The 27,395-nt window shown below is 40.7% G+C and overlaps 2 protein-coding genes and 1 long non-coding RNA gene across 8 annotated transcripts in view; 1 reads left to right on the top strand and 2 right to left on the bottom strand.

Moving 5' to 3' along the window:
• MACROD2 (mono-ADP ribosylhydrolase 2) overlaps positions 1–6,336 on the bottom strand; it is an 893,688-nt gene extending 887,352 nt beyond the window's left edge. Inside the window, exons 1-2 of one of the 3 annotated variants that reach the window (XM_087774714.1) lie at positions 5,918–6,336; positions 1,184–1,282 (exon numbers count right to left, since the gene is read on the bottom strand). In XM_087774714.1, coding sequence (XP_087630840.1) covers positions 1,184–1,282; positions 5,918–5,963 — 145 coding nt within the window. In that variant the 5' untranslated portion in view covers positions 5,964–6,336. Of the gene's footprint in view, positions 1–1,165; positions 1,283–5,917 lie in introns of all 3 variants that reach the window. The other 2 variants (XM_087774715.1, XM_087774713.1) reach the window with 2 other exon arrangements.
• Positions 6,337–6,587: 251 nt separating this feature from the next.
• Positions 6,588–9,542, top strand: LOC148053089 (uncharacterized). Its single transcript, XR_015708214.1, has 3 exons — positions 6,588–6,931; positions 8,249–8,401; positions 9,402–9,542. It is a non-coding gene; the product is annotated as an uncharacterized LOC148053089 (long non-coding RNA).
• Positions 6,942–25,978, bottom strand: LOC148053088 (uncharacterized). 4 transcript variants are annotated; one of them, XM_087774719.1, is made up of 9 exons: positions 25,943–25,978; positions 25,195–25,233; positions 23,253–23,314; positions 19,677–19,717; positions 18,768–18,833; positions 17,461–17,565; positions 16,564–16,859; positions 14,073–14,279; positions 6,942–7,435 (listed from the first exon to the last, which is right to left on the bottom strand). In XM_087774719.1, exons 7-9 carry the CDS (start codon positions 16,796–16,798, stop codon positions 7,356–7,358), a joined length of 522 nt encoding a protein of 173 aa, XP_087630845.1. In that variant the 5' UTR covers positions 16,799–16,859; positions 17,461–17,565; positions 18,768–18,833; positions 19,677–19,717; positions 23,253–23,314; positions 25,195–25,233; positions 25,943–25,978; the 3' UTR covers positions 6,942–7,355. The 4 variants fall into 4 exon arrangements, 3 of the variants coding, with proteins under 3 accessions (XP_087630845.1, XP_087630844.1, XP_087630843.1); XM_087774718.1 differs by lacking the exons at positions 18,768–18,833; positions 25,195–25,233; positions 25,943–25,978 and adding an exon at positions 23,897–23,912 and having other exon boundaries at positions 16,564–16,982; XM_087774717.1 differs by lacking the exons at positions 18,768–18,833; positions 25,195–25,233; positions 25,943–25,978 and adding an exon at positions 23,897–23,912.
• Between the last annotated feature and the right edge of the window lie 1,417 nt (positions 25,979–27,395).

The raw sequence follows: 27,395 nt of genomic DNA, 5'->3' as shown, positions 1-27,395 counted from the left end.
GAAGAGCTCAAACCTCTGACATATTTTTCACTTCAAAGTCATTAAAAATGCTTTTAGGAGTAGACGATAGTATCAGTTGTTTATGACAATGGCACCTGCGAATCTGTCAGCTCCTCCAGATTGTAAAAGAGTTACAGCTTTCCCATTTCATTAAAAACAGCTGATTAGTTCCAGGCCTCATCTCACCTGGAGTACTGTCATAAAGACCATGTTCACCTGCAGCCACAAGATTATTCTACACACCTGTTCACACGGGCCAGTATTTTTCCTTAATGATAAAAAAAGTGTCAGGAAACTAGTCCTATACCTGCAGAAGCAGGAAATACTTTAGGTCTCACAGTTAGATCCCCCTCCAAAAAACACAAGCTTTAGCCAAGCAGGATAAGAAGATATAGACAGAAAAAAAGGAGGAGGAAACCAGCTCAGCAAGAGTCCCTCTTCTTCCACACACTGTGTGGATGAAAGAGAACTAGACAAAGAATGAGGCATTGTTCCACAATTACGTACAGAATTCTTTACGTAAGTGAATCAAATTCTCATTTTTGGTCAGCCTTCACTGCAAGTGTTCAGACAACTCTACTGGTGATCATAACCCTGATAACACTGCACGGGCTAAGAGAAAGGGAGTTTATCCAGGCCAGGTTGATGTTCCTTAGCCCAAGAAAGTAGGCAGGACCCCACGTAAGAAATGCTGTTTTTAAGAGAGGCTTCAAATCCAATCTTCTCCCATTTCTGGATTTTCAGAAAACCACACAACTTGCACAAATTCCCTCTACCTTTCAGCCACCTACAAGAACAAAACTATTTTGCCCAGATTCCCCATACCATTACGCCCACTAAGTTTCAAAGACAAAGTTCATTAGGTATGGCTGACTGTTGGAGTATCTGAAAGGAAAGACTCACGCAGAGAACAGCTATTTTACACACTTAAGGGTATTGGTGTTATTATGACTCTGTCTGGGCATACCTGCAGAATTAGTGGACACCAATGAGGCTTTAAGAAATTTTGTTGGGGTTCCCCCCCCACCCCCAAAGTGCTTTCATCCCCACGTTCGGCTGCCACTGTTAGTAACAACATGGGTTCTACGTCTTGGCCCTCCTAAAAGTAACTTCAGACTGAGAACACAGAACGGTCTATCTTTAAAAAGATTCACATTTTACTTACCATCACTTTCGCTCTTACTTTTTAAGTCTTCCATCCATGTTGGAATATTTTTCAATGCAACATAATCCCTTAAGTACTCTTTGCGTCTTTCTTCCAAGGTCATCTTCAGCAAACGCTCTGTTTAGGGGAAAGAGAAATAAAAAGATTTTTGCAAGCTTTCATATATTCTTGCACACCAGCCAAGTAGTGACCAATTCAGTGTCCTTGATGCAATTAAATCCCATTTAAGAGAACCAAGCATGGGTGATTCAATGAGTTACAAGCAATAGGAGCTAAACACGGTGCATCTAAACAACTGCATGTGCCTATTTCTGGATATCCCAGTTCAGCAAAAAGAAACGCCTCTTCACCGCACTTTCAGCTGTCCAGACTTCCTCCCCGCATCGCTACTGTGCCTCATCTTCCTGCCACTTGAATTCAAGGATCAGAGAACTAACAGCAACTTTATTAAGTATGGAATTGTTGCTTTATAGGAAGTTTTCAAGTATTAAAGTCTATTCCTTAGGTTCTGCATTCGTAAACTAGAACTTTAAAAAAAAAAAGTTAGGTAGATCAAAACTGAAACATTTTTACTGTAACGACTTGACCAATGCCAGCATGTAAAGGCAGGAGCATGGCACAAAATTAACAAAGTGCTAGTACATTACAAAATAAACTACAGCTAAAGCAAACGTTACGTCACTATCTAGATGGCTGGGGTGATAAGAAAGGCATTTTTGTTTGGTTCGGTTTTTTTGTTCTGCAAACAATGTGATTTTCAGCATGAGAAACCCGCTGTCATTTGCTTTAGACACATCCAGTGGCATTTAATCCCATTTTGGGCCAAAAACGAGTAGCTGTAGAAAATACTAGGACATCTGTTAGATACCCAAGAGTAAGTAATACAAGTGTGTAAGTTTCACAGACTTTGATTGAACATAATCCCAAATGCTAGGAAAACCCTCTGCCATCCACGGGCGAAACATGTTTCTAAAAAGCAGACCAGGACCAGCATGAACTGCATCTGCTGGATTTAAAGTGCTGCAAAACAGAACCTGGGTTTAAAACGAGCGGCACGGGTTAAGCTTTAGAGATTTTTATTTGAGCATTAATATGACACACTTGGTTACCACACTAAAACACATATGGATGGTTGTTTTCTCCTGAGAAAGTCACCATGTCTTTTTTCAGACATTTAATGAAAAGTAAAGTCTCAAAGATTGTACAACTGTGACGGCTACTGCCAACTTCACTCTTCCTCAGACTTTGCTATAAATGGACTAAGTTCAAAGATAAGAAAAAAAACACCCCAACGACCCAACACTGCAAACAAACCTGGCGCTTCAGCAAGGCCCTGTGAACGATTTTTGCAGTCACGTCCTCTTCTCCCTCCCCACCTCATCAATGCTTAGTATTAGTTCAGCACAAGATGCAGAGCTTTTCCCCTTCCAAAAGTGAGGGGTGGAAAACAAACCGTCGAGCATATCAGGATGCCCATAGGCTAATCAAGTTCCTGGGTCTGTTTTTACCAGTGGCACTGTACTACTATTACCATACTAATAGTTTTTCTTGGCACATTAATCAGTAATAAATGCTCGTTGATGATTCAAGAGTTTTTAGGGGTGGAGGGAAGGGCTAGACCCATATTATTTGCCTTTGGCATAAAGGACTAGATGGACATGAAAAGAATATTTTCATCTCAAGTTGAAGGAGCAGTGAGCAAGTTGAACATGGAAACTGCTCCTCAGATCAAACCTTAAAAAAAAAAGGAAGAAAGAAAATCAGAAAGAAAATCACTGTCACAGGATTTTGCGGGTTTGTTTTTTTTGGTTGTTTTTTTTTGGTTTTTTTTTCAAAATAAAGTTTCCTTATTATTCAGGCTGCAATCAGCACAGTCCAATAACCAAAGGCAGGTTTTGAGCACAGACTCCCTTATCAAATTAAGTTTATTTTGATATTTTTGACAATATTGCCCATTTCTTCAGTTGAGAAAGACATTTCTCTCCCATTATTCAGGCTTGGTATCTTAACTAGATATTTACAAATGCAAAAGTAAAGCTGATGTGATGAGGATCGCCATTATGCATAACAGATAGGCACTTAACTCCACTACTTGATCTCCAAGCATACAAAACACCAAGTATTTAATGTGCACGTTAGAAGTACTACAGAAAGGCAAACCCGAGAGAGCGTGCCTTTCTGCATGTTAGGTTTGGGGCACTGACAAGCAGAGAAATTGTGACTGCCTTTTGCTGAAGGGGCAGCGGAGGCAGTTCTGTGCCTTCAAAACACAAGTTCCTCTCTATAGTAAAGTTTTATTAAACTTTGTTCTTGTGAGTCAGCAGTGAGAATTTAAACTGAGTCTTAATTATACAGAAACCTCCTGGAAGATGCTTCCAACAGCCTTAGCTGCAAGTACAGTTTTCTGCTTTATGAAGTGCCTTTGAAAGTTTGCAGGCAGACCAGTCCTGTGTCTAAGCCTCTGAAATCAACTCCAGTCCTGCTCCTACTCTCTTTCAGCTGTCCTCAAGCAAGATCCACCCTGGGAGAACGTAGACCAACCCTTAATTACCAAGAAAGTAATTAAGAAAAGCCAGCGTATTATCAGTGGGTTTGAACTCGATATTTAGCAATCAGTGCTTTCTCTTTTTAAAAAGAAAGGTCTTCAGAATATAAAAGGCTGAGAACGGTTGCACTCAGAGCTTTGTGGGAAGAGCAGAACCTGTGAGCACAGCCAGCTTTACAGGGGGGTGGGGGTACCTGGGAAAGGCAAATGCAGACCGAACAAAAGAGTTAATTTCAAAAGTACAATCTGGGTAGGAAGGAAAGAAGTTGGGCTTCTATCATTTTCCTCTCTAGTAAAGAAGGTACTCGGTAAAAACAGTCACACAGGGCTACAAGCTGAAGAGCAATGCCAACAATAAATGCAGAAGTTTTTTCTGCCCTCCTCACTCAAAATACCCAGGGCCAGCACCGTCAGCATGGTGGTGGAAAGCAGTTACTGAAGCAAAAGACTGGCAAATGCTGTTCATTCTCACTAGGCAAAGAGACACCGAGTTCTGGCCAGCTAGCACTCACAAAGATGCTTCCCTGGATAGGAAAATCTCACCAGCAGCTCTGGTTTGCATTCAGCAACATCACCATACTGATGGAGGCCACCATCCTCACAGCTGACTAAGACAACGAAAGGATGCCTGCATCTCGGGTTTCCAAGCCCCTCCACTGGACCCTCCTTACCGAGGGTTTGAGTTCACAGGGCAGGCTATGAATTTGCACTGACAGCAGAGGAGCTGGAAGAGACAAGTGGGAGTAACGGGAACACTCACCAGAGCCTACCAAAAACCTTTCCCCATCTGCCCCCAGCACAAACACAGCATTTTTTGAAGTTAACATACAGCATTAAGAATTTGTACAGGGAAAAGTCAGTTATAGTCGACCCCATGTAAGCAATGCCTGAGAAGATTTAACTGTATCTTCTCTGTCAAAAACAGAAACTTAGATGTCTGGTAGAAATTTGTTGCCTCACCTTGACTACAGAAACATGCTTTGTAAGACAGTTTTGAAGGAAAAGAGTATGCAAGAAAACTCACTTCCTTTGAGAAGAGTTTGACAGGAGCAGCTAACCTACAGAGAGATCAATTTAGTTGTGTTTTAACATTTTTTTGCTTAGAAACGAGCACTTGATTTCTGCCACTAACAAAAAGGATGAATCCTATCCTTCGAACTAGTCTTCTGCCTTCCTGGCTTGAAAAACACACGCAGTCATAGAGGTAATGGAAGACAAGAAAGAAAACTTAAAATATGACCGGCTGGTGTGTTTTTGTTTTTCTTCCTCCCCTCCTTGTATATTTCCAGATTATTTGTAAACACACCAGGCAAGAAGGCTCCTAGGCGATGTAAATATTATACCTCCACTGTGTGAATTTCTCTTAATATTTACATTCCTCTCCATGTGATCAACATAAAAGTATCAAAATGGCAAAGTCTGCGTGAAATGCTTGTCCCACGGTTTTCATGCTCTGGAGTTTGACACTGGGGGTGTTTCAAACCTAAACTACACAGGGTGGGGAGTCCTAAAAAAAATTTTAAAAATTAAAAAAAGGAGGAAATATTTCTTATTTGGGGGGGGGGGTGTGGTGTGGTGTGTGCTTTGAAAGCCCCCATAACCCAAACATTTCACCCCAGCTGGCCAACACTAGAAGCTAAACTCAGGTGCATTACACCAGCGATACCAATAAACCATAATTTTCCTGGAAAACACAGGCATTAAAATAAAGAAAAGATACGTTTCGACGGCATGTGCCTAACTTTTCGGCCTGAAATACTTCCACAAGGTGACTCGGGGGCGGGAAGCCCTCAGGAGAGGGGTTGTTCCCCTCCCGCCCCCCTCAGCCCCAGGGCCCCTCTCCTCACGGGCAAAGTCAGTCAGCGATAACCGAGGTGGGGGGAAACACCCCCAAATCCCGCACACCCGGGGTCCCCCCCCGCCTCTCGGTAGCCCCGGGGGGGGGGGGGTGTGTGTGTGTGCGGGATTTGGGGGTGTTTCAAGTGGGAGACCCCGAGGGCAACAGCGGGGAGCACGGAGCGCCCCCCTCCCCCACCCCGTCACCTCAGCCCCGGGCGGCGGGAAGCGCGGCCGGGCACCCCCCGGCGGGGCGGCGGCGGCTCTGAGGGAACGGGACCCCCCCCAGCTCCCCTCATGGGTTGGCGTGAGGTAAAGGCGGGAGAAGCGGGCCCGGGCCCGGTACCGGGCGTCGGGAAGGGCGGTAATACCTTTCTCCTCCCGCCAGACCTTTTTCCGCTTGTTGCCGGGGTACATGGTGGTGTGGCTGGCGGCGGCTTTGAGCTGCAGGTTCCCCAGGCTCACGAGGGGGTGGACGAGACGCCGCGCCAGAGCCGACCGCTACCGACGCCGTGCGCCGCTTGTCGTCTGCTGCTGCTGCTGCTCCCGCTGCCGCTCCCCGCCGGCTTCGGCTCCGCGCCCGCCGCACGGCTCCGCACGGCGCCCGTCAGCTGGGTCACGCCTCGCTCTAACCCGACACCCCCGCAGCGCCCGCCCCTCTCCCCGCCGCCCGTTGGCTCCGGCAAACGCCGCTCAGCAGCCCCCTCCTCCGTCCGCCGCCGCTGCCGCCGCCGCCGCCGCCGCCACCGGACCGGGCCCGACGGACGCACCGGCCAGGAGGAGCCTGAGCGCGGCGGTGGGGCGGGCGGCAGCGCTGGGTTGTGTGTGTAGGGGGGGGGGTGTTACGGGGGCCGCCGGGACGGGCGGGCGTGGTGGGTGCTTGGGTGCGACATTGGCCGCTCTGCGCGGCGGTGGCGGCGGCGCCTCGCTCGGTGCCCCCCCCCGCCCCGCTCCGGTCTTGCCGCCCGCCCCGCCTCCTCCGCGGGGGGCGGAGCAGAGCGCCCTCTGCTTCCGGGTTGCCGGCCGTTACCGAGCGCGCCGCCGATTGGCCGGGAGCCGTTGCTAAGCGACGGCGTCGCGGCCCGGCGGGGCCGCGGCCTGCGGGCCGGGGCCCGGGGGGGCGGCATACCCCGGCCCAGCGCGGCCTCCCGCCCTCCCGCCACCGTCTCCCGGGCTTCCCCGGTCTCGAGTGGGGGCCGCCGTCACCGCAGCCGCCTCCGGGACGAGGGGGGAAACAGCTGCCACGGTCGGTTTAAAAATAGGCGCCGTAGTGGTAGCGTGCGGGGAGCGCGGGTCCGCGCCTCGATCTCCCCGCGGCGACGCTGTGGAAAACGCCGCTCGCCGCGGCGGACCCGCACCTCGGGCCAGCGCAACGTCCACCACAGGTCAGGGAAGGCGCACCTCGGGGCCTCCTCCACTCTCCGTTTTCCTTACTCAGATTAATTTTTTCCTTGTCTAAATAAACACCCGAACTTCCGTAGACTAAACAAATAAATAAATATAAAAGCTTCCCTGCGGCTGCGGGGATCCTCTCAGCTCCACTTGCGTCCAAGTGGAGGTAAAGGCGCTTCCCGGTGCGGGTGAAGGGATTTGGCCCTGGCAGGTGCTGAGCGTGGAGCTTCACGGGAGCTACGAGGGGCTGTGGCGACAAAGGACATCCTACCAGCCTTCGTCTGTCACGTAACGCTTATGAACCCACGCAGCTTTACCTATAAAGAGTAGTTCACGGTCAGACGTAGATGTCTGGTTGAAGTTAAGTGTAGGAATGTGTCCACATCTGTCCGCACGAAAAATGTACCATCATCTCAGCTAAATCACATAGAGAGCGCCTATGTACACCTTCTGGTCAAGAGCAGGCTGTTCTTTAGGGATACACTCTTTTGCTTGACCTGTAATAAAGAAAGGTGAGGCACAACGTAGCAACGACTTCTTTTCTCATTGTTTCTGATAAACAAACACATTAGCACCTCTACTATTGTCATTAACACAGCAAAATCCTTAGGCTTATCACACTTACTGATGGGAGGGAGCACTCAGAGTTTACCTTTAACCAGTTAAAAATCAGACTAAGATTCCTCTTTACAAAGCATATGTGAACATTCAGATTAGATAGCTCCTAAGCGTATATTATTATCTTCTATCTTTACTTGATTTCTTCACTTTGGCCAGGTGATGTGCTTTGGTAGCCCAAGCACAGTTTTCTCATCTTGATAATAAAAATGAGAGAGAAGCCAACAGGTAAACAGGCATTAAAATAAAGAGATCTTAGTTTAAATCATGCTTGCTTGCGTGATGCGGAGCAAATATTTGAACCCATATCCTAGATCACTGCATATTTACCAAGCTACTGAATATTCTAGTGTCCTGTGGGATCTGTTCCACATTTTAAAAATCAATGTTTATTGGACCAGAAGGGGAGGGAGAGAAAACTTCACTCTCCTCCCGTGAAGGGCATCTGTGCACATTCTTCCGTTTCATTTGTAAAAACCACTACAATAGCCCTAATTTTGGAAAATACGTGAAGAAAGTATGTACATACATAAAAGGAAAAAAATTATGAAGCCTGATGTTTACACTAGCACCAAAATGAAAGACCAGATAAAAGATGGGAGTAAAACTTTCTTCAACTTAAAAATAGAAATGTTCAAATGTTCCAGTAAGAAAATTATTACTGTGTTTTACTTTTCTTTTTTTCCCCTCAGTTGCTGGTGGTACAACTGATTCCACTGACACAGTAAGAAATTACGTCACTGACTTCAATATGAGCATGACCTGTCCTTCGCTTCTTACACTTGTTGATTTTGGAGGCCTTCAACCTTCCAAAGATCACTGATCCTCCAGGTCAAGTTAAAACCGTAAGTCATTTCCCAGCTAACTCCAGCTAGGTCTTCCACGCTGTTCCAGAATAGGAACAAAACGTTCAGCTTTGTAGATATGAAACATGAATAATCATTGCACAGCTGTCTGCAAGCGTGCAATTCCCACAGCCAGAGCTAGAATAATATATGGGAAATTGGCTGTTAGAAATGCTGTTTGGGGAACACACCTAATTTCTTTATAAAGACAGACATTTTCCCCTGGTTGACTACATGTAACGCCTGCCATGAATGAATTTTAAAGGGACAAAGGTACAAATATATCAGACTTTTTCTCTGACAAGTTTGTGGCGCTCAGTCAGCGGAGGAAAGAAAACATCCACATGACGAGAATAATAATCCTGCTCCCTGGATGCTGGCAGCAGACTAACTGTGGCAGATACGCTCAACCCCTTAACCAAACTAGTGGTAGTTTGGTACAGGCTCCAAAGGAGGTAAAGGCCTGAGCCATGCCAGGCCATGAGCTCCTCCAGTTTCAATCTGTTCTCTGAAAACCCACAAAGGAGCAGAGTGGCACAGTGGGCATCGATGCACATGAGCTTGGCACACCGATCACGCCATTGACACGTGAATTGCGGGTGGCTCTTCCAAGACGCATTTATCAAGGAACGAAGAAAGTTGTGGGTACAAGGAGTCTCCTGCATACCTTTTCTACGGCATGTAATTTGACTACAAGCCAGCCACTTTATCCTATAAATAGAACAGCCTAAGCGAGCCTTCCTGGAGCTGTAGCTACTCAGTATTAATTATTATAAACTTTGTATAGAGAACTATTGGACATAAATCGTTGTCCAAGTCTGAGACTAAGATTAGACCTAGCCACACGTAGGCCCCATAAAGAGTTTAGAAAGCAAGGAGGTCCACTCAACCTTATGACTCAACAGAAGGGTCTTCCTTACCCTTTGTGTCTCCAGTCCCTGTGTGAATCATTCTAACTCAATTCTAACTCAATTTTCGTTTGTATGTTTCTTCCATGCAGGAATTAATAAGGTGAACCCTGCCATCAAACTTATTGAACCTCGGCAAACCCCTGCTAACCTTTGTTAAATTCCATTGAATTCACTGAATTCTATCAAATTATTATTTTACCTCAATAAAACATCTTGCTGCTTCTCTTTTTTGAGTGAGGTACATTCCGCTCATTTGTGACACTAACACACTGCAATGAACTCTAAGGAAAGCAAGGAACAAAATGTAGACTCTGTCTTTTTCTTCCTGCAACAGACTAGCAGGCACAGGGGCATAACATCAAATATAAATACATTCTATTTTCTTTTTCATAACATCGCTGATCAGAGATTTAGCCTGAAGTGGAAAGTTTGCCCGTTGTTACCAAGCAAGGAATGTCTCCCAACAGATACCGTCCTAAAAGCGGATTGATGCTTAGACACAATACTAATTTGTATAACACACAATACAGTAATTAACTTGTGCCTCTAGGCAGACACTTAACTGTCCATGTAAATGGATGCGATTGTTCAAGGATGACACTAGATTTACAGCAAAGGCGTAGAGTGAGCAGGAACAGAAATCCCAGGAGATGCTAATGGAGAAGAACGGAGGACAAGTCTATACAAAACCCACTAGCGCATGGCCAGAACAGCAACAGCAGAGGCACTAGGATGGCAGCATGGAAGTCATAGACAGTGATCTTTGAAAGAAGCGACTGAGAGACATGATCGGAAGTATCAAATGTGGTGGGAAAATTTATCTAAAAAGCAGCATTTTAATACTTGGATGAAAACCAATCAGGCTGCAAAATAGGAGATTATTTTTCTGCAAAAACTGTAGTGAGCTGTATACATGGTAGGCTAAAGCAATGCTCAGAAGGCTTAAAAATGTTCTGTTGAAAAAATGAGCATGAAAATGAGACTCATAGGAAATTGGTATTTGTCGAATGATCTGGGTGTATTTAGACCATCCAAGGCCTAGGGAACACAAAAAAACCTACCAAAACACCAACACGTTTAAAACAAACACATTTGAAAAATTCTGTGCAAAAGAGGGAAGGGCACTTAGACATGGGAAACTGATGCCACGTTCACGAACACGACGCGATCCAGGGCGAGGGGCCTGCGTTTGTGGAAGTTGAACTGAGGGCACCAAAACTGAGCAGCTTTCTGAGAAAAGCCTCAGTGTTTAACAAGAAGAAAATTCATATCTTCTCCATCACGGAAGCAACTGTCAGAAGCTGCTGCCCCACAAAACAGTTTGAAAGGTGCCTGTGAACAACACGTAACCTGTAAAGCAGGTATGTTCATTTCAGAGGTCATGTACCATGAGTCACCTGGAATAAATTCTTACTTCCTCACACTTCACAAAGCATTTTTATACAGATAATAAAACTATTAAAAAAAACCAGTGAATGCTATTAAAAAAAAAAAGAGTATGTTTCTTTGGTTGGTTTTGGGAGGTTTGGGGTTGGTTTTGTTTGTTTGTTTTTTCAATAATGTGCAGTAATGATTGTATGGCCATGTTTACCTCATTTTTCAGATTTTATACTTTTATTTTCTTTATTATTTTATAAAAATCTAAAGCAACAAAATATTACACAAACTGCAAACAGAATCCATAGATAAACTCATTTTTCAGTCTCTTTATCCAAAAGATTTTTTTAATCTCATCTAACACAATATATTTGAGTTTTTCTTCTCCCTCTCTTTTTTTTTTTTTTTTTTTAACTGGAAACTGTCTTGGTTATGCATTCATTTCAAGAGCTTCCTGTACTGCTACAAAGTTAAATGCTGGGGCATGAAACGAAAAAAAAAAAAAAAAAAAGACATTAAGAGAAATGAAAGTGACAGTAAGCAGTCCTTTTCATTGTGTACAACAGAAAGCAGTCCTTTATTTCATCGGTATTTACACTGTTTATTCAACTTTTCATTGAATACAGTGAAAAAGGTAAAGATTAAATTAAGATGTCTTAAAAAATCTTAAATATTTTTGAATTTTCATGATATAAATACCTATTTTAGTTAATTGATAAAAATTTTAAATGAAAATTTAAATTGTGATTAAGATTATTTCCTCAATTTCTACCTCACTAAAAAAAAAAAACCAACAGAACGTTATGGACAGTTTCACGTGTTAAGAGAAAATTCCTTCCTCATGTATGTGAGGGTACATTTTAAAATGTATAATTTCAGTAGCTATTAAACAAAATTGATTTATTATACCAATAACAGAGCAATATAAAAATCTAAAATGGGTTTATAAATGATTTATATCTAATAAAAATGTATTTCAACTGTCATTATTCTTACTTAAAGCTTGCTTGTGTAGCAAACTGTGTGTTATGCACGGTCTTGTTGATTTTGATTCAGTCCCGTGCCGATGCACACTTCCACCGCAGGAAATCCGAATGCAAACTTACAGCCCCTGTACATTAACCGTGAAGTCTTTCCTCCTGTCCATTCGTATCACATGGTAAAACTGCTGAGTTCTTTTCACAAGGCTTCCACAATATCGTTGATAACGTCGCCTTTTATTAGCACGTTCACTCTCAGATACGCTAACGTGCATTTAAAACATAAAATGCACATCATCCATCTTTTATTTGACAGCTGCATCCTACCTTCTGACCTTTCAAGCTACTAGCACACCTGGGTCAAGGTTCTGTTAATAAAATGATGCCTAGTGACAGGTAGAGAGAGAGTTAACTGACCACAAGCGTTTGATAAACTGTTACCTGTAATTTCTCTGGTTTGTTGCCTTGGGCAAATAAGCTAAAGAGGAGGCAAGTAACTACAAGCCCCATTTGTCCAACTGGGTGATTGGACAGAAAGATGAAAGGCAGTATACTCGGGCGTTTCTTACAGCTTTATGATTTTAATCCATTTTGTCAGGGAAATGCATTTCAGCCCACCAAATAATGTGGTAACTAAACTATTCAAGGAGAAAAAGAATGTTTCTGTACTGTTGATCTGTTTGTTTATATGATTTACTGTGGGTATTATTTCATGAGTAGTCAGACACATAGCATTTCAGTTTAACGGCTTTTATGCCCTAAAGTTAGACTTATATCTAGATATGGTACCTAGGCTACCTAGGTATCATCTAGCCTCTGCCAGTGGCTGCAGGAAACAGAACTACCTTGTAGTCTCAGTCATCCTGTATATGAACAAACTAAGATGTATTCCAGAAAGTACTTAATAAAGAGGAAAACTTTTAAGCAGGAAATCACTTTTCAGTATGCCACTTGAAAATGTGGAATTCCTGCTCGGCCCACAATGTCCTCAGTAAAAAAATGGAGATTGAAAGCACAAATAGAATGAAACAGTCAAAGTGACCTCAATAAAAAAGAGCAGAGAAAAAAGACAAAAAACAAGGCTTCACCATGTGCTCAAACTTCAAGTACATAGAAGTAATTCTATTCACTTCAACCGGCACCACTGACGTACTATGTGACTGTTGGGAGCTTGACCTCTGCTGGCTGTGTACAACCTTCTTATCATCAGGAGAGTCACATCATCAAGTGGCTTTGCAAGGACAGAAGATAATTAAATGCGATCAGATCTAGCAGAGGAAAGCATAGTATTAACCTGCAGTAGTAGTAGAAATATTTCCTAATTACAAAATTCCTTAAATGATTGCTTCTTTCCAGAAAAACAACATCCTGGCATTAGAAAGGTTTACATGGGGTGACTATAAGAAGAGGTAAACAAACAGATGCATTTTGCTGTTTTGGTTCTTCCGTTGTCACTCCACACATCTACATCTCTGTTTTGAGTTGTATTTTAAGACTGCAAGGGGCAGAAGGCAAGTGATTTATTCCAGCATGTGATACCTGCCAAATCCCCAGTATACAGCTGAGCAACTGGGACTAGTTGGGCTGGGAACTAATTGGTTGCTAAAAACAATAAAAGGTGGGAGTACTTTTAAAAGACATCTAACGCCCTGACTGTATAAAATTAGGCTGAAATGACATTATTAAAGAAAGCTTTAAAGTGTCAAAAAGGAAAGAAGGTCATATATTCTCCACTGAGGAAATCTAGATCTCACCAGAGGGGACATCCACTTTCATTATTCTGCTATTTTATGTTTTGTCTTTTACAACAACTTTGTACCCAGATAGGAAAAAAAGCTAAGAGATATGGTTGGGAGTTGAAAGAATAAGCGCAGAGAGTAGATGAAAGATGTAAGAATTGGAAAGACAAGTCAAAATTTTAAAATTATACATACTGCAAAGTTAGTACAAAATAGTTATTGATGAAAAGCTAGGCTATCTTGAATGTAAATGTTATGCATCTCACTATTTTTGTTTTAAGAGATATCACGCATCATCACAATCAGTGGAATTATACTACTATAAATATATGTTTAATTCATACGTAACAAGAAGTAACTGAATTAATTTTTCAACTCATTGCTTTTCCGTATCTCCTCTTTGTTTGGTTGTTTTGTGTTTCGGCTTTTTTCCCCCCCTCCTAATCATGCCATCTATTCATGGCTATCTATTCTCACCATTTCTGATTGATTCTGTTGTTTTAAATTCATCAATTCCTATATACCTTTCGTAGATTGGAGGCAAATCTCTTCTCAAAGCACATTTCAGTTACAAAAGTACATCTGCTAATTAATATTAGTGAGATAGTGCTTGCGATAAGTACAGAATCATAGCTTGTACAAAATTAAGGGATCACAAACTCACTGTGGCTGGAGGGCCCACGGCAGGCATCTAGTCCAAGTTTTTGCCTGAAGCAAGGTTGCGCTGAATTTGCATCGACGTGTTCAGGGCTTTTCCAAGTTAGGTGCTGAAAACCTCCGGGGACAGAGAACCCGCAGCCTTTTCTGGGCAACCTGTCCCAACCTCTGCTGGACTGGCTGAAGTTTATCACTATCCTTCTTGCATTTTCATCTAGAGTCAAGTTTTAAAAAAATAGTTTAAAGAATTTCAGTTCAATCGACTGATGTAGCACAACACATAAAACGGTACGAGCGTATCACCATTACTCTATCCGTTTCTTGCACTACATTCATTTTGTCTGTTGCCTTGGACTTCATGCTGGATTGCATGGCTTGTAGGCAAATAACTGTATCTTTTTACTTGCATGGAGTCCAACAAGAAAAAAAAAAAAGGGTGAGGGTGTCTTTCAACTTTGGTGAAGCGATGGCATGGTTATTTTCCAGGTTATTGTTATTTTTCTTTCCAATTTTACTTTACTCTTTTGTCGTCTCTTGCATTCTGTTTGCTTCGCCTAACCTTTCATGTTGTTTATTGCTCACCTTTCCATTAGTAGTACACTATTTTTATCCCCTGTAAATACAGCACATACTCCTGCTCCTTTTCCTATAATGCTTTCAGCACTGCAAAAGCATATCTACATTTTTTTTATATTTTTCTTTCATCTTAATGCAATATACCTCATGTCCACTTCACTACTTTCCTCTCAACTAAATTGTTCTGAATTATTTGTTTGGTGTGAGGGGAGAACAGTAATGTAATGTAAATAACTGCTTTACCTTTGATCACCTGGTTATCGTAACGGTTTTTGTGTACTGTTTTTAGTTTAATTATGTTATATCACTTGGCAAAAATTAGTTCATAATTTGGGAGTACAGGTTTTATAGGAGATTGACAATAATACTCAGCTTGAATGCTGGCAATTAAAAGGTCCTCCCCATCAATTGTATTTTATTGCCTTGTGTTACTAAATAGCATGTTACTGTATCGTTGACATTATAGTATATGATGCACTAGGGAAATAGGATATTTACATCACAATTCTTATAAAATGTTTTAATTCTGACTTTCATTTTTTACAGTACTCATCACCTTTAGCTTTAATATACGTTTTACCTCGCTACAATATTTTTTGTTGCAAGTATATTAATGGCTTTTCTGAATGTGCCCAAATCAGTGCTAATCTTTTTAGTAGTAAACGATAATCCACAAGTATTTCCTGATCTGTAGGAAACAGGTTTGTTTTCATGTTCCCCCTCTCAAGTTGGTCAAGAACTGTATTAGGAGCTCTGTTCTGCTCATATTGAACTTACCAGGAAAACCTCTTTTAATTTTGACTGAGAGTGAATTATTTACCATGGATACAGAATTTCATTTACTACATTGAATCCACAGCCTAGGTGCTAACAGTATTGGAGAAAGCTGGGAGTATAAAACGTTTCACTCCTGGGCAGGACTATAATGATGGTCACAGCCCGTTCTCCTCTGAGGATCTCTGTGATCCGGTAGCCTTACCACCGGGCTCTGCAATGCTGTCTTCCCCCCACCAGGTCATTTTCTGGCTGTACAGCAACGCAGAAGGTGTTTGCATTGTGTATCCTCTCCCACAGGTTATCTACAAGCTTGACAAAGGTCCCGATATCCTTTTTATTGTAAATCCATCAGTACTTATATACAAGAAGTACCATTAAGACTGATATATAGCAAAGTCTCCAAATCACTCATTCTGGGGAAAAATGCAGACTTTCTGCCTGCTCATGCATAGCAGTTTAGGGGATAAATGGCTGGCTAACCAGGGAAACACTACTTAATTTATGGTTATTCATGTAGGTGATTACAGCTACGTACTACATTCTGCCGCTTGTTATAGATTGGAAAATGAATTTAATCTTTTTTTCTTATAGTGATCCCTTCCTGGAAGCCCTTTCAAGAAGAGGTCTGTAGTGTGCTCATTAGAATTTAATCTCTTACATTTTAATAAGTATCCTACAGGGTTATTAAGGTGTTCGAATTATCTCTAAAGAAAAAGAATGACGTTATTAGTTAGCAAATTAAGAAAATTCGTCTTCCAAATACATTCTGTTTGAATAGAAACAAAACAGTTTCATAACAAAACATACCCTCTTTCTGACAACTTGTTTATTTTCAGAAGCAGAAAACATTTTTTTTAAAAACCACAGAGAAATAATGTTTCAAGACAAGTAAATGTGTTTCAAAGTGTAATTTATCAGGATGAAGGTTTAGTCCCTCCAACACAGTCACAAACTCTGTTGCATAGTCATTATAAATGGGGACATTATCTCTCTTAATAAATTTGAAAAATTATCTTGAACACCATTATTTTTTTACTAACACCCAGACTGCACCCATCCAATTATTTAAAGTTAGCGTGGACAGGCAGCAGTCCCACACATTCACTGTTAAGGGAACCTTCATTGAGTGGGCACTAAGTGCCTACCTGAGAAGCAGCTTTCGGGAGGCTCAAGGCAGGCTGTGGTGGCATCTGGAGCGACCCAAAGCAACGCTGTGGAGGCCAGCAGGAGCTGAGAACCTGGTTTAATTGTCCCCTGGGTACCACGGTTGGCCAGGCTTGGCAGAAAGGAGCATACACCATTCACATTCATGTAACTGAGCAATAGCTGGAAGTGAGGGTCAGTCACAGCGTGCATCCCGGGTCTCCTGGATGTAGGCATCCTTCAGCAAACAGCATGGCTGATATTTGATTGTATGAACAACTCGCAGAGCCTGCCAGGCCTGGAAGATTACAAAGCAATGACAGCAATTCTAGTCACTCTCTGGAGCGCGCTGTAGGGACATGTGTTTCTTGTTGAGCCCTGACTTAGAGGGTTACCGTTCCATCTGGACACCGAGATGATACTTGGGGAAATAACAGAGAGGAACAAGAGAGAGATCAGTTGATAGCCTTGGAGACACCCACAGCTGCTATAAATGACCAGAGTAGTGGGAGAGAATTGAAACAAGTCTCCGGAGGGCAAGCTTCCACAGAGAAGCTTACATGTGCAGAAGGTGCAAAAGAAATAAGGCTATGCATTTAAGAGTGCAGCTGCCTGCATTCACAATTTGGCTGTCCAACACAGTGGCCACCACAGACCTTGAGGGCCACATGTTCCCAAGTGATTTGTCACCAGAAATAGCAGGAGATGTCAAGTCTGCACTTCACAGCAGCAAAGTCCAGCCACTGTGTCATGTACTCAGGGGGGAGCAGGACCGTCAGTGGGATACACTGCCTGGCATTTGTCCCCAGGACCCCAGCAATGCATTTCGTAAATAGCCACTACCTCACAGAAATCATGCTCCCTCCCATAACCACACATCTTTCTACAGATGGACTTACTAGTAATTAGCTGAGCCACAAACGTCTCTCATCTTCTGTCCATCTTTCTCATAGTTGGTCACCAGTATATAAGCCGTCAATGAAATACATTTGAACACAGAGCTTCTGAAACAGGTAGAACAAATGAGAGCTAATTTTTAAGTCCCGAGTCTTAAAAACTGTTTCTTACAGTAAGTGTTCTCTCATGCAATGGTTAAAAATTGAGATTTTCAATAAAATCCTTAAAATTATGATCTAGTAGCATTATTGTGGTGAAATAGATCATTATTATTGGAAAAATTAAAGAGCAATAAGCTGCTGTTACATATAATTGCACATAATGTCAGTGTCTTGTATCTTGCTGCTGACAGGGCAAGAAACTGAAAGCTACTTCCAAGACTGATAAATCAGTCCAGGTTTTTAAACAAGCAATCATGTGGAAATGGAAATTCACCAAATACAGCTAGATTTGCCCCAGAACATTTTAGTACAACTACATTTTGAAAAGTCGTCATTAATTTTGGACCTGCTCATTTTTAGTATCCAAATCAATATCCCATAGATGTGATTTGTGAAGATGCCACTTATTAAATGAGTTCAATTTCAAGCTGTGATGTATGTAAGAAGTGCTTATCAAATATTTGCTTCCAGATGTAACTATTTTAGTAGTGAATTTTTGAAATATTATCTCATTTGATGCCTAAATCCAGTTGCATTTCAATGTTTTTATTTGAAATAAGCTATATCAAAGAAGGTTCTTATCTATGAACGGTATTATCATAGGCTGCTCTCCATAAGCTTTTTATTGCTAATCTTTTTCTGCTGGAGACTTGTGCGTATTTTAGACTGAACCTTTTTTGCTGGTGCTTTATATGTGGAGTCATAAGCAGGTTTATCAATATAACATCCACCTGGAACCAGTGTGTATTTATTAAATAATTCAGTTAGTTAGTTCTTTGGACATTGCTTAAGTTGCATGTGAACACAATGGTAACTTTTCTGGATAGGTAAATACCATGGTACACAGAAAGAGAAATACTATGTTCCTCGTGAAGGACTTCTGTCGTTCATGAAACAGTAACAGCTTTCTGTGTACCAAATACGTATTCCAATTTTTTAAAATGTTATCATTATAGACTGCCTCTGTAAAGGTAGCAAAACAGCTTTCATGATCATTTTTGGTTTTGACACTCATCTCATTTGCTGATCATTTCCCATATTTAACTTCACTCTAAAAATTAAATAACATGAAATGTTACAAAAAATATTGTTTTATCATAACAGCTTTAAAAACACAAAAGAAACACCTCAAACATGCCTTCTCAGACCTTAATCATAAAATGTTCCTTCTGACGATCTCATTGGACAACTTAGTGAGTTATAAGGAAAACCAGCTACTTAGAGAAAAAAAAAAAAAAAAAGGTTAGATAAATTAGTATGACATGTCATAGACTCAAGTCTCTGCAAAACTTCAGTCTCTTCATGTTGCTCTAGTTGTACAAAATGGGGTAGAAATAGCCTCAGGGAAGAATCCGAGAGTAATGAGTTTAGTTCAAGTAGAGCTGCCAGAACAACTCTCTGTCAGTCCCCCAGCACTAAGCCATATATCCAGATGCAGCAGGTAAAATTCACCTTAAACAATCACAAGATCAGCTACAATTTACTTGTAGATAAATTGTGTTTTCTACTTCTGTTTTTCTGGTTAAACATGCAGCTTAAGATAACATCAGAAGGTATGCACTGTAACATTTATGAGAAGTTAAAATGCTAGATTAACAGTGGACTTGGAAATATATGACTACGCCTGCCTTAGCAGAGTTTTGCAGTAAGTTTTCACAATTTTCCCCTTTCTATAATAACAATATCTTCTTAACTTTAAAATAGTTTCTGTATGAAATATGGAGTAGCAGAATGCATTTTAGTTCAACCTGGCCATTTGATGGCAATATAGATGCTAGATATACAATGTCACAAGGATAATTAATTGTGACATTGCCAAAGGGACACAACACTTTTTCTGATAAATTCTTTACATCTTTCCAAAGGGTCACAGTCATCATTTCGGCTTTCAGTCATCATTTAGGCTGGTTTATTGCCTAGAGCGAATTTGATTTTAATAGACTTGCACAAGCTATGGAAAAGGTGATCTAGAATAGTTACATGTTTAAAATGTGAAAAACGTTCCAGGGAAAATAGAAAAGCTGCTGCACTTGAACTTCATGCAAATAAAGTCTTACCTGAATATAAATGATGTACGTTCTTGAACAAGACTGCCAAGCTGAAAACAACAAAGCATATTAATATTATAATATCAAGATGAGATAGTTTGATCTTAGTTTGATCAAAATGGTTTAAAGACTAGATTAAGGAGGCCAGTAGAATGCAAATCATGAATAGGAGGAGGGAATGAAAGCCCAGAAAATAGAAATCCTAGCAGTAGTTATTTAGTGAAAAATCAATTTCAACCCACTCTAAAAAAAGTTCCAACTTAGAAACACTAGTGAATTTTATCGGGTTTTTTTTCCCATTAGTTCTCCACCATCCTTCCAGTATAGACACAGTAAGGCTGATAACGTGCTTTTGTTAGTACAACTGACTTTGCTTGATGAACCAATAGCATCAAAATGTTCAGTTACTGATATAACTCTGCCAGCAGACTTCTTCATATGTATTATGCAGCCTCATACAAGATCTGTCTCTACCTTTCTTTCTATGTTTAATTGGCCATCACCTTCTATAAGCAGTTTCATATTATGCTATTCAAATGAAATACTGCAGTGATTCAGCAGTGATATCTAGAGGTTTATAACGTTTGCATTAACCTGACTTTTTTTTTTTTTTAGTATAAGTAAACTGTATAAAACCGTCAAAACCGGTCTGCTGTTAGAGTCTTGTCAGATTCTCACGGTATATTCTTGCACCCGAGCAGGATTAGAGAAGTCTGAACAGGTTTTTGGTCCCAAAGGGTAGTTGCTGCAGACAAAAGTGCCCGCTGCCTTTAATGACGGTTTAATACCATCTATGGTCATAAATGCCATTTCAAAAGTGAGGTCAAGTTCCAATTGAAAAAGTCATACCTTGAAAGGGAAAACCAAAATGGGATAAGGAACTATCTGAACACAGGACATTGCGTTCCAAATTCTGATGAAATGAGAATGCTGAAATTTTATTTCTTTTAAGAATTACAATATTCTCCCTTTATACAAAAGATCTTTATAAGAGTTTCCTCCTGGAAGAAAAAGTAGATCAAGAATAGCTCCAAGCAGGAAATAACAATGAGGGGCATTAACAAGGTTTAGATCAGTGGTCACGCATGGTATTTCCGTGGGTGGAGGGGGGTAGAGGTGGGAAATTGTCTGTGTGTGGTTTGTTTTAAAAAAAGGAAAAAACAGTATGCTTTTCAGAAACCACAGATGTATTTCAGTAGTCAGCTCATACATGAGAAAGAAAAGAACCATAGGGAAAACAGAATTTGGGTTCCTTGGCTTGAGAAACAGCTTCTGCAGGATAAAAATGGACGGTTTCTTATAGGTCAAATTCCAGCAATAATAAAACAAGGCATATAGACTCACTAGATCTGTATATATCCCCAGGCTGTCAGCAGAGGCTATACTGACTTACAGTGAATGAAACCTGACACGACCTTTCAGATGTGGGTAAGTTAGGGCAGGCTAATGTGAAATACAATCAGGCAAACATTTAGGAAAAAATGTTGAAGTGATTGTGATGCCCATGGCACCTACACTAAATGAAACAATAGTTTGAGAGAATTTCAGTGGACTTCTATATGCTTTAATCAGAAAGGTAAGACTCTTCAAAGTATATAGTGAAGGATGTCACCAAATGTGGGCAATGTTAGCATGACATAGAACAATCATCCCTAAGTAAAACAACTTTCACGCCGTGCCTGTCATGCTTGTAAGAACTGATATAAGTCAACGACAATAGACTAGACCTCAGTTATTCTGTCTTTAAAATTGCCTACCTAAGAAATTTTAATTCACGGCCATATGGTGGCTCAAAATAAGATCTCTTCAGCTTTAAGTCAGAGACTCTTGACAGTGCTGCAAAGATGACACACACTGGCTTTAAGTAGAAGAAAACAGTTCATAATAAAAGTGATCTTTACTTTTAAATACACTATTTGGATCCCATGTTTAGCAAAATTAATAATTGCCAAAGAAATCCTGGACACTACTCCAAAACGAACTCTTGCTCTGAAGCGAGGGCATTTCACATCATACATTTAGCTGAGTGGCCAACAGCAAAGTCCTTTAGATCTGCAAACATTAACTACAAGCGCCTGGGCTACAAGTCTGGTTTGCTGCGAGCGTCCAGGGCTACGGAACTCCACAGTGGCCCAGCTACGATGAGACAGGGAAGAGCTCACCTGGGGTTTAGAATTTAGGTGGAGAGATAGTAACATTTCACAACACATGACTAAGCAGTAAACTCTGACCAACTCACCTCCTCAGAGAAAGCCCCCCCCAAATAACTGTATTCGCATTACATTTGACAGATATTATACTTGGAAAGACTCTATCAGATTTACTTACTTACTGAGACACATGCTTTGGTTCCAGGTTTGCAAATTCTAGAAACATGTTGACTTGGGTGAAATAATTGTAGTGCGTAAATGTAAGCAAATGTGTTAGTCTGGAAAGGAGCAGGCTCCTCGAGTGAGAAAAATTCAAGAAAAAAAAAAAAAGGCAGCACAGATGCAAAATTATTAACAGCAGCAAATGGAAGATGAAAATGTTTACTACACAACCATTCCTTTTTTTGCTTTTTGTTTTTTGTGAAATCTAAAAAATATTAAATATAATTAAATATGAGATTTCATAGGTAACACTGGAGCTTTCATACCTGCTATTACTAAATTCCTAGTGCTAATGAAGCAGAATCTTTAAATACCTATTGACGTGTCTTCTGCTAAACAGAGAATGGGCCATTACTCCTGTTTATTAAAAGTCAATACATACAGTGTACATTTTCTTGATGATCACACTATTTGCTGCTATCAATTATAACCTATTTTTCTTCAATCTAAGAAGCCCAGATCCCTTCAGCTCGTACAATATGTGAGCATATTTGTGCCATCTCAAAAGTAGATAAGCTGAATTCTTAGATGTTTTATTTATAGGATTTCAGTCTTAACAAATGCTGCAAATACAGCTCAGTAGCTCACACAGCAGCATAACAAGACTGTTTAATTTATGCCCTATATATTAAGAATAAAAGTAGAGAATTAAGTGACATTTTATTTCAGTTGTTGCTAATGTGAGTGATGTATGATATCTAGAAATACACATAAATGTATGTATACCTCAAAAATAAAACTGGCTTTGAAAGAAATGGTGCATAATTTCTTTTCTTCTCATATCCAGGACACACTGAATGAAATTCGAAGATTAAGAATGTAAGACATAACCTCTCTGCAAGTTAACAGCCTTGGCTGTAAGTACTTGTTTTTCCCCCATGCTGTTTGCCTTGTGTAAAGCATGCTGACAGCGTAAGACAATGAAATTGCAAAGCTTTTCTGAAACAGATGTCTCTAAAAAATTTAGAGCACAATCTTTAACAAAGTTTCACTTTCTTCTACTTTTACTTGTTATATCATGTCCACTCCAGATGTCCCTTGTAGTTAATTCAATATTAATGAACAGTTTAATGACACCAAAATGAGGATTGTCGCCATGGAAATCGTAGTAAAAGGTCATTTCTGCCTCTCATTTTGCACATATGGTATAAAATTTTTTCATGCATCAAAAACCTACAAGTTGCAAGTAAAGCATATGTATAGATGGGAATACCTCTTTGCCTGCAGATCAGGCGTGGGGGACTGCATTCCCCAGTCTCATCTTCCTTACTATATCTATAAAAGAGAACAATGAATCAGTCAGTAAACAGAAGCGTTACACTTGACTTCTGGGTGCTCACAATTTTTGTCCTACAAACATGACCTGCTTTCCCAGTTCAGCATGTAAATCCCATACAGGGTTAATTTTTAATTCATGCTCTGAGGTACTTCCATATGGTAAAATGTTTGAGCATTTGCTTAAAGTTTCAATTGAATGTGGGCCCAGTTCATCGTTGTTTACCTAATTTGCATTTAGGAGTAGATTATTATTTTTTTTTAAACCTTTCTGTAAAATACAGATTATAGATTGTTTTATGATACAAGTAAGTGACTCAGTGGGGGAATGTGTGGAGTCAGCACATTGAAATGAAGAAATAGTCACAGCTAGAGGAAAAACATGAAGAGTTCTTGTCGTGGTTTAACCCCAGCCAGCAAGTAAGCACCACCCAGCTGCTCAGTCACACCCCCCGCAGTGGGATGGGGGAAAGAATCGGAGAGCAAAAGTGAGAAAACTCGTGGGTTGAGATAAAGGCAGTTCAACAGGTAAAGCAAAAGCTGTGCACACAAGCAAAGCGAAACAAGGAATTCATTTGCTACTTCCCACTGGCAGGCAGGTGTTCAGCCATCTCCAGGAAAGCCGGGCTCCATCACACGTAACGGTTACTTGGGAAGACAAATGCCATCAGGCTGAACGTCCCCCCCTTCCTTCTTCTTCCCCCAGCTTTGTATGCCAAGCATGACACCATACGGTATGGAATAGCCCTTTGGCCAGTCTGGGTCAGCTGTCCCGGCTGTGCCCCCTCCCAGCTTCTTGTGCACCGGGCAGAGCATGGGAAGCTGAAAAGTCCTTGACTGGTGTAAGCACTACTTAGCAACAACCAAAACATCAGCGTGTTATCAACATTATTCTCATACTAAATCCAAAACACAGCACTACACCAGCTACTAGGAAGAAAACTAACTCTACCCCAGCTGAAACCAGGACAGTTCTTAAACTCTTAAACATTCCATGCATTTTAACTGTGAAACACACAGGCTTTAGATCTATATTGCAGTCAATAGTAATTTTCAGTGCTGTAGTATGTGTCAGAGGGATTTGTGAGGCAAAGGAATTTTCTGACCTAGTGCTTTTAGAGCACTGAACCATCTATACCAAATATTTTCTTTACTGCCTACACAGAAATCAATTAAATATTTATAGTTAGCAACATTTATATTAATTACAAGCTAATTCTAATAAGCTACCTGTTTCACATAAGCTCCAGCTAAGTTGAGCAAGAATGACATTTTGTCTCCTCAGGAAGTATCATGCATTCTTTTAAGGGCAAATTACAGAGAAGGGCAAAAACCAGAGGCGGGCAGTTTGAACAATATAACAAGTTACTTCAGTTTTCATATGGGTCACTCCATTTCTAAGTGCTTTGTCAGCTATACCAGGTCCAGGAGAGTTTGATTTGCTTTGCTGGCAAAAATTAATTTCAGAATAAGATTTCCTACATTTCAGGAAACTGAGGTCCCAAGCAACAATTGTGTTGGTTTGGGAATTGCAATTTTACTTTCTTAAACTCCTGGTTCTTCAAGTAACAAGTAGCATCTGTAAAACTCAGTCTTGAAACCTCTGCTAGAGCCAGACTAATTTGCAAGAGGCTTTGGAATTAGCTGAATCTATCTAAAATCATCTGTTACATTTAAACTTAGGCCCATCTGGAGTTGAATCTGTTGAAAGATGTGAAGTGCAAAAAGATGGCCTTCTACAAGTAGATCCGCAGCAAGAAGTAATCTAGGGAAAACGTGGGCCTGCTGCTGAATGGGATGGGGACCTGATGACAAAGGACACAGAAAAGACCAAAGTACTCAACACCTTCTTCACTTCAGCCTTTCTTGTTACAACTGACCTTCAGTAAAGAAAACTGCCACACTCTTCTCAGTGGTATCTAGACAGGACAAGAAGCATATTAAAATACAGGAAACCCCAGCTAAATATAAGACAACACTGACTTATGTGAAGGTGTTTGAACACTAGAACAGGTTGCCCAGAGAGGTTGTGGAGGCTCCATCCTTGGAGATATTCAAAATCTGATCGGACGGGGTCCTGGGCGACCGTGCCTAAGCAGGGGCATCGGACTAGATGATCTCCACAGGTCCCACCCAACCTCATCCATTCTGCGATTCTACGACAAAATTAAGCAAAGAAAGCCAATTGTCTCTATTACAAAAGACAAAAGCCAGAATCACGGTATTTTTCCCTTAATGTAATCTATTCTATACTGAAGTACCCAAAAAGAATAATCATCTCTTATTTAAATTAACTGCTGGATCTTTCCAAGCAGTGCATTGCCAGTGCAATTCTTCTCATTATTTCAAGTTGATGTTGTCTGTTGGCTTGTTTCTACTTTACTGTCATGTGCTGAGATTGTAGTTTCTTTCCAAGTTCGTCCAAGACTCCTATTTTGTACCTACAAGAAGATTCAATGAACATGTCATCTTCTGAATGGTAACTACAGATAGCAGATAGAATGATATTACTTCCATTGTGACTGACAGTCCTTTTAAAATACATTGAAAAGTCTGTTTCTGTCAACTATTTATTACTAAAGCTGTTCCAGTAAGATAGTAGATAGAGAAGAAGAAAATGTCTCTTACCTATTACTGGTGCTGTAATTTATTTGGATGGTTCTGTTTGCCTGCAGAACAGCCTGGCAGACCGCAGCGAACCTCATTATGAGAAAGATTACTACCATGCAAGTAAAGGGACAGTCCCCTGCTAGTGATGATAAAGGCATACCAAACACAAAAGCAGCTAGCTCAACCATCTATTAATCACTGAGTGAAGCAGAATACTGCCTATGATTCTACAGAATGGATGGTGTCTTTCATAAGCAGTAGTGTTTTCTGAAAGTCTTCAAAATGTTTTATAAGCTCTTTTTTTTAAAACAAAAAAAAAGCTGTCAAATACATATTTTTCTCTAGTCTGAAGAAGTGATGACTAAAAAGGGGTATGACAAAGATCTGCAAAATCATGACTGGTATAGAGAGGTTGGATAGACACCAAGTATTCATTGCCTCTTCCAAAACAAAAACTGTGGGGGATCAAATTAAGCTATTAGGACCTATGCTGGAAACAAATGAAAGAATTTTCTTTGTGTAGCAGAGAGCAGGTTTAAGAAACTACTTGCCAAAAGGTATGGTGAGTGTCAAAAGCTTACAGGAGCACTAGGGGAGACTGGACAACTTCACAGAAAATAAAACCACTGAGGGTTATTAAATACTCAGGCACTATATTTAGGTCAAGAAGTCTCTGAGCTACTCACTAGATGGAGGGTAGAAAGTATCCTATGTACTTACCTGGTTTTTAATCTTTCAGAAACATTCTCATTTGGCCACTGTTCCTTTGAGTCTCCTCTTAAGGACAAGCAGAAGTCTGCTCACAAGGCTGAAGTGTCCTCCCTAAGCAATGCAGGAAGAAACAGATAATTACACGAAACAGAAAAGGTGGAGGGGAAGATCAAAAAGTAAGGGGGGGGGGGTGTGGGGTGGAGGAAAAAAACGGGAACTGGAAGAGATCCAGACCACCCCTGACAGCACTCACTGCTCTCTTGAAGTATACATGATCTGGTGAACACTGGACAGTGGTCTGGGATCGCACGATCTGTGGTCTGAACTGTATGACCACTGTCAAATGTCAAACATAGTATAAACTGCACAGTAAATGTGATAATTAGATATATCATTTTACAATATTATTGCTATAAGATAATATTACTTTATGCAGCTATATTAATGTGATTACCCAAATTATAAATAATGCTATTAATTTGTATCACATCAATGCATTACTATTACAAGTTAAATAGCTCTATAAAAATAAGATATTATATATGTCAAAGATGTTATGTATTGAAATAAAGCTTTTAAAAACCAGTGACATTCAAACTGAATGCAGCTTAGCTAAAAACAAGCACAGCAATACCTGAACAAAATACTACATTTAGCTTTAATAGATTTTATAAGTACTAATCTTTGATATAAGCATCTCCTGAAAGTAATGGTAGGTTTTAACATAATAAAAACAAAGGAAGAAATATGCAAGATAATG

The sequence above is a fragment of the Nipponia nippon genome, unplaced genomic scaffold (genome assembly GCF_047370975.1).
Source record: "Nipponia nippon isolate SJK-2023a ecotype South Korea unplaced genomic scaffold, ASM4737097v1 scaffold_4, whole genome shotgun sequence".
Taxonomy (NCBI): Eukaryota; Metazoa; Chordata; class Aves; order Pelecaniformes; family Threskiornithidae; genus Nipponia; species Nipponia nippon.
The sequence above is the reverse complement of the archived record's forward strand: the minus strand, read 5'-3'. Positions and strand labels throughout refer to the sequence as shown.

Coding starts and splice junctions, on each gene's coding strand:
- LOC148053088 (XM_087774719.1), bottom strand. CDS start 16,798: ATGCCTACATCCAGGAGACCCGGGATGCACGCTGTGACTGACCCTCAC. Junction 14,280..16,563: donor TCCCGAAAGCTGCTTCTCAG/GTAGGCACTTAG, acceptor ACTTGACTCTAG/ATGAAAATGCAAGAAGGATA. Junction 7,436..14,072: donor CCGTGGGCCCTCCAGCCACA/GTGAGTTTGTGA, acceptor TCTTTATTACAG/GTCAAGCAAAAGAGTGTATC.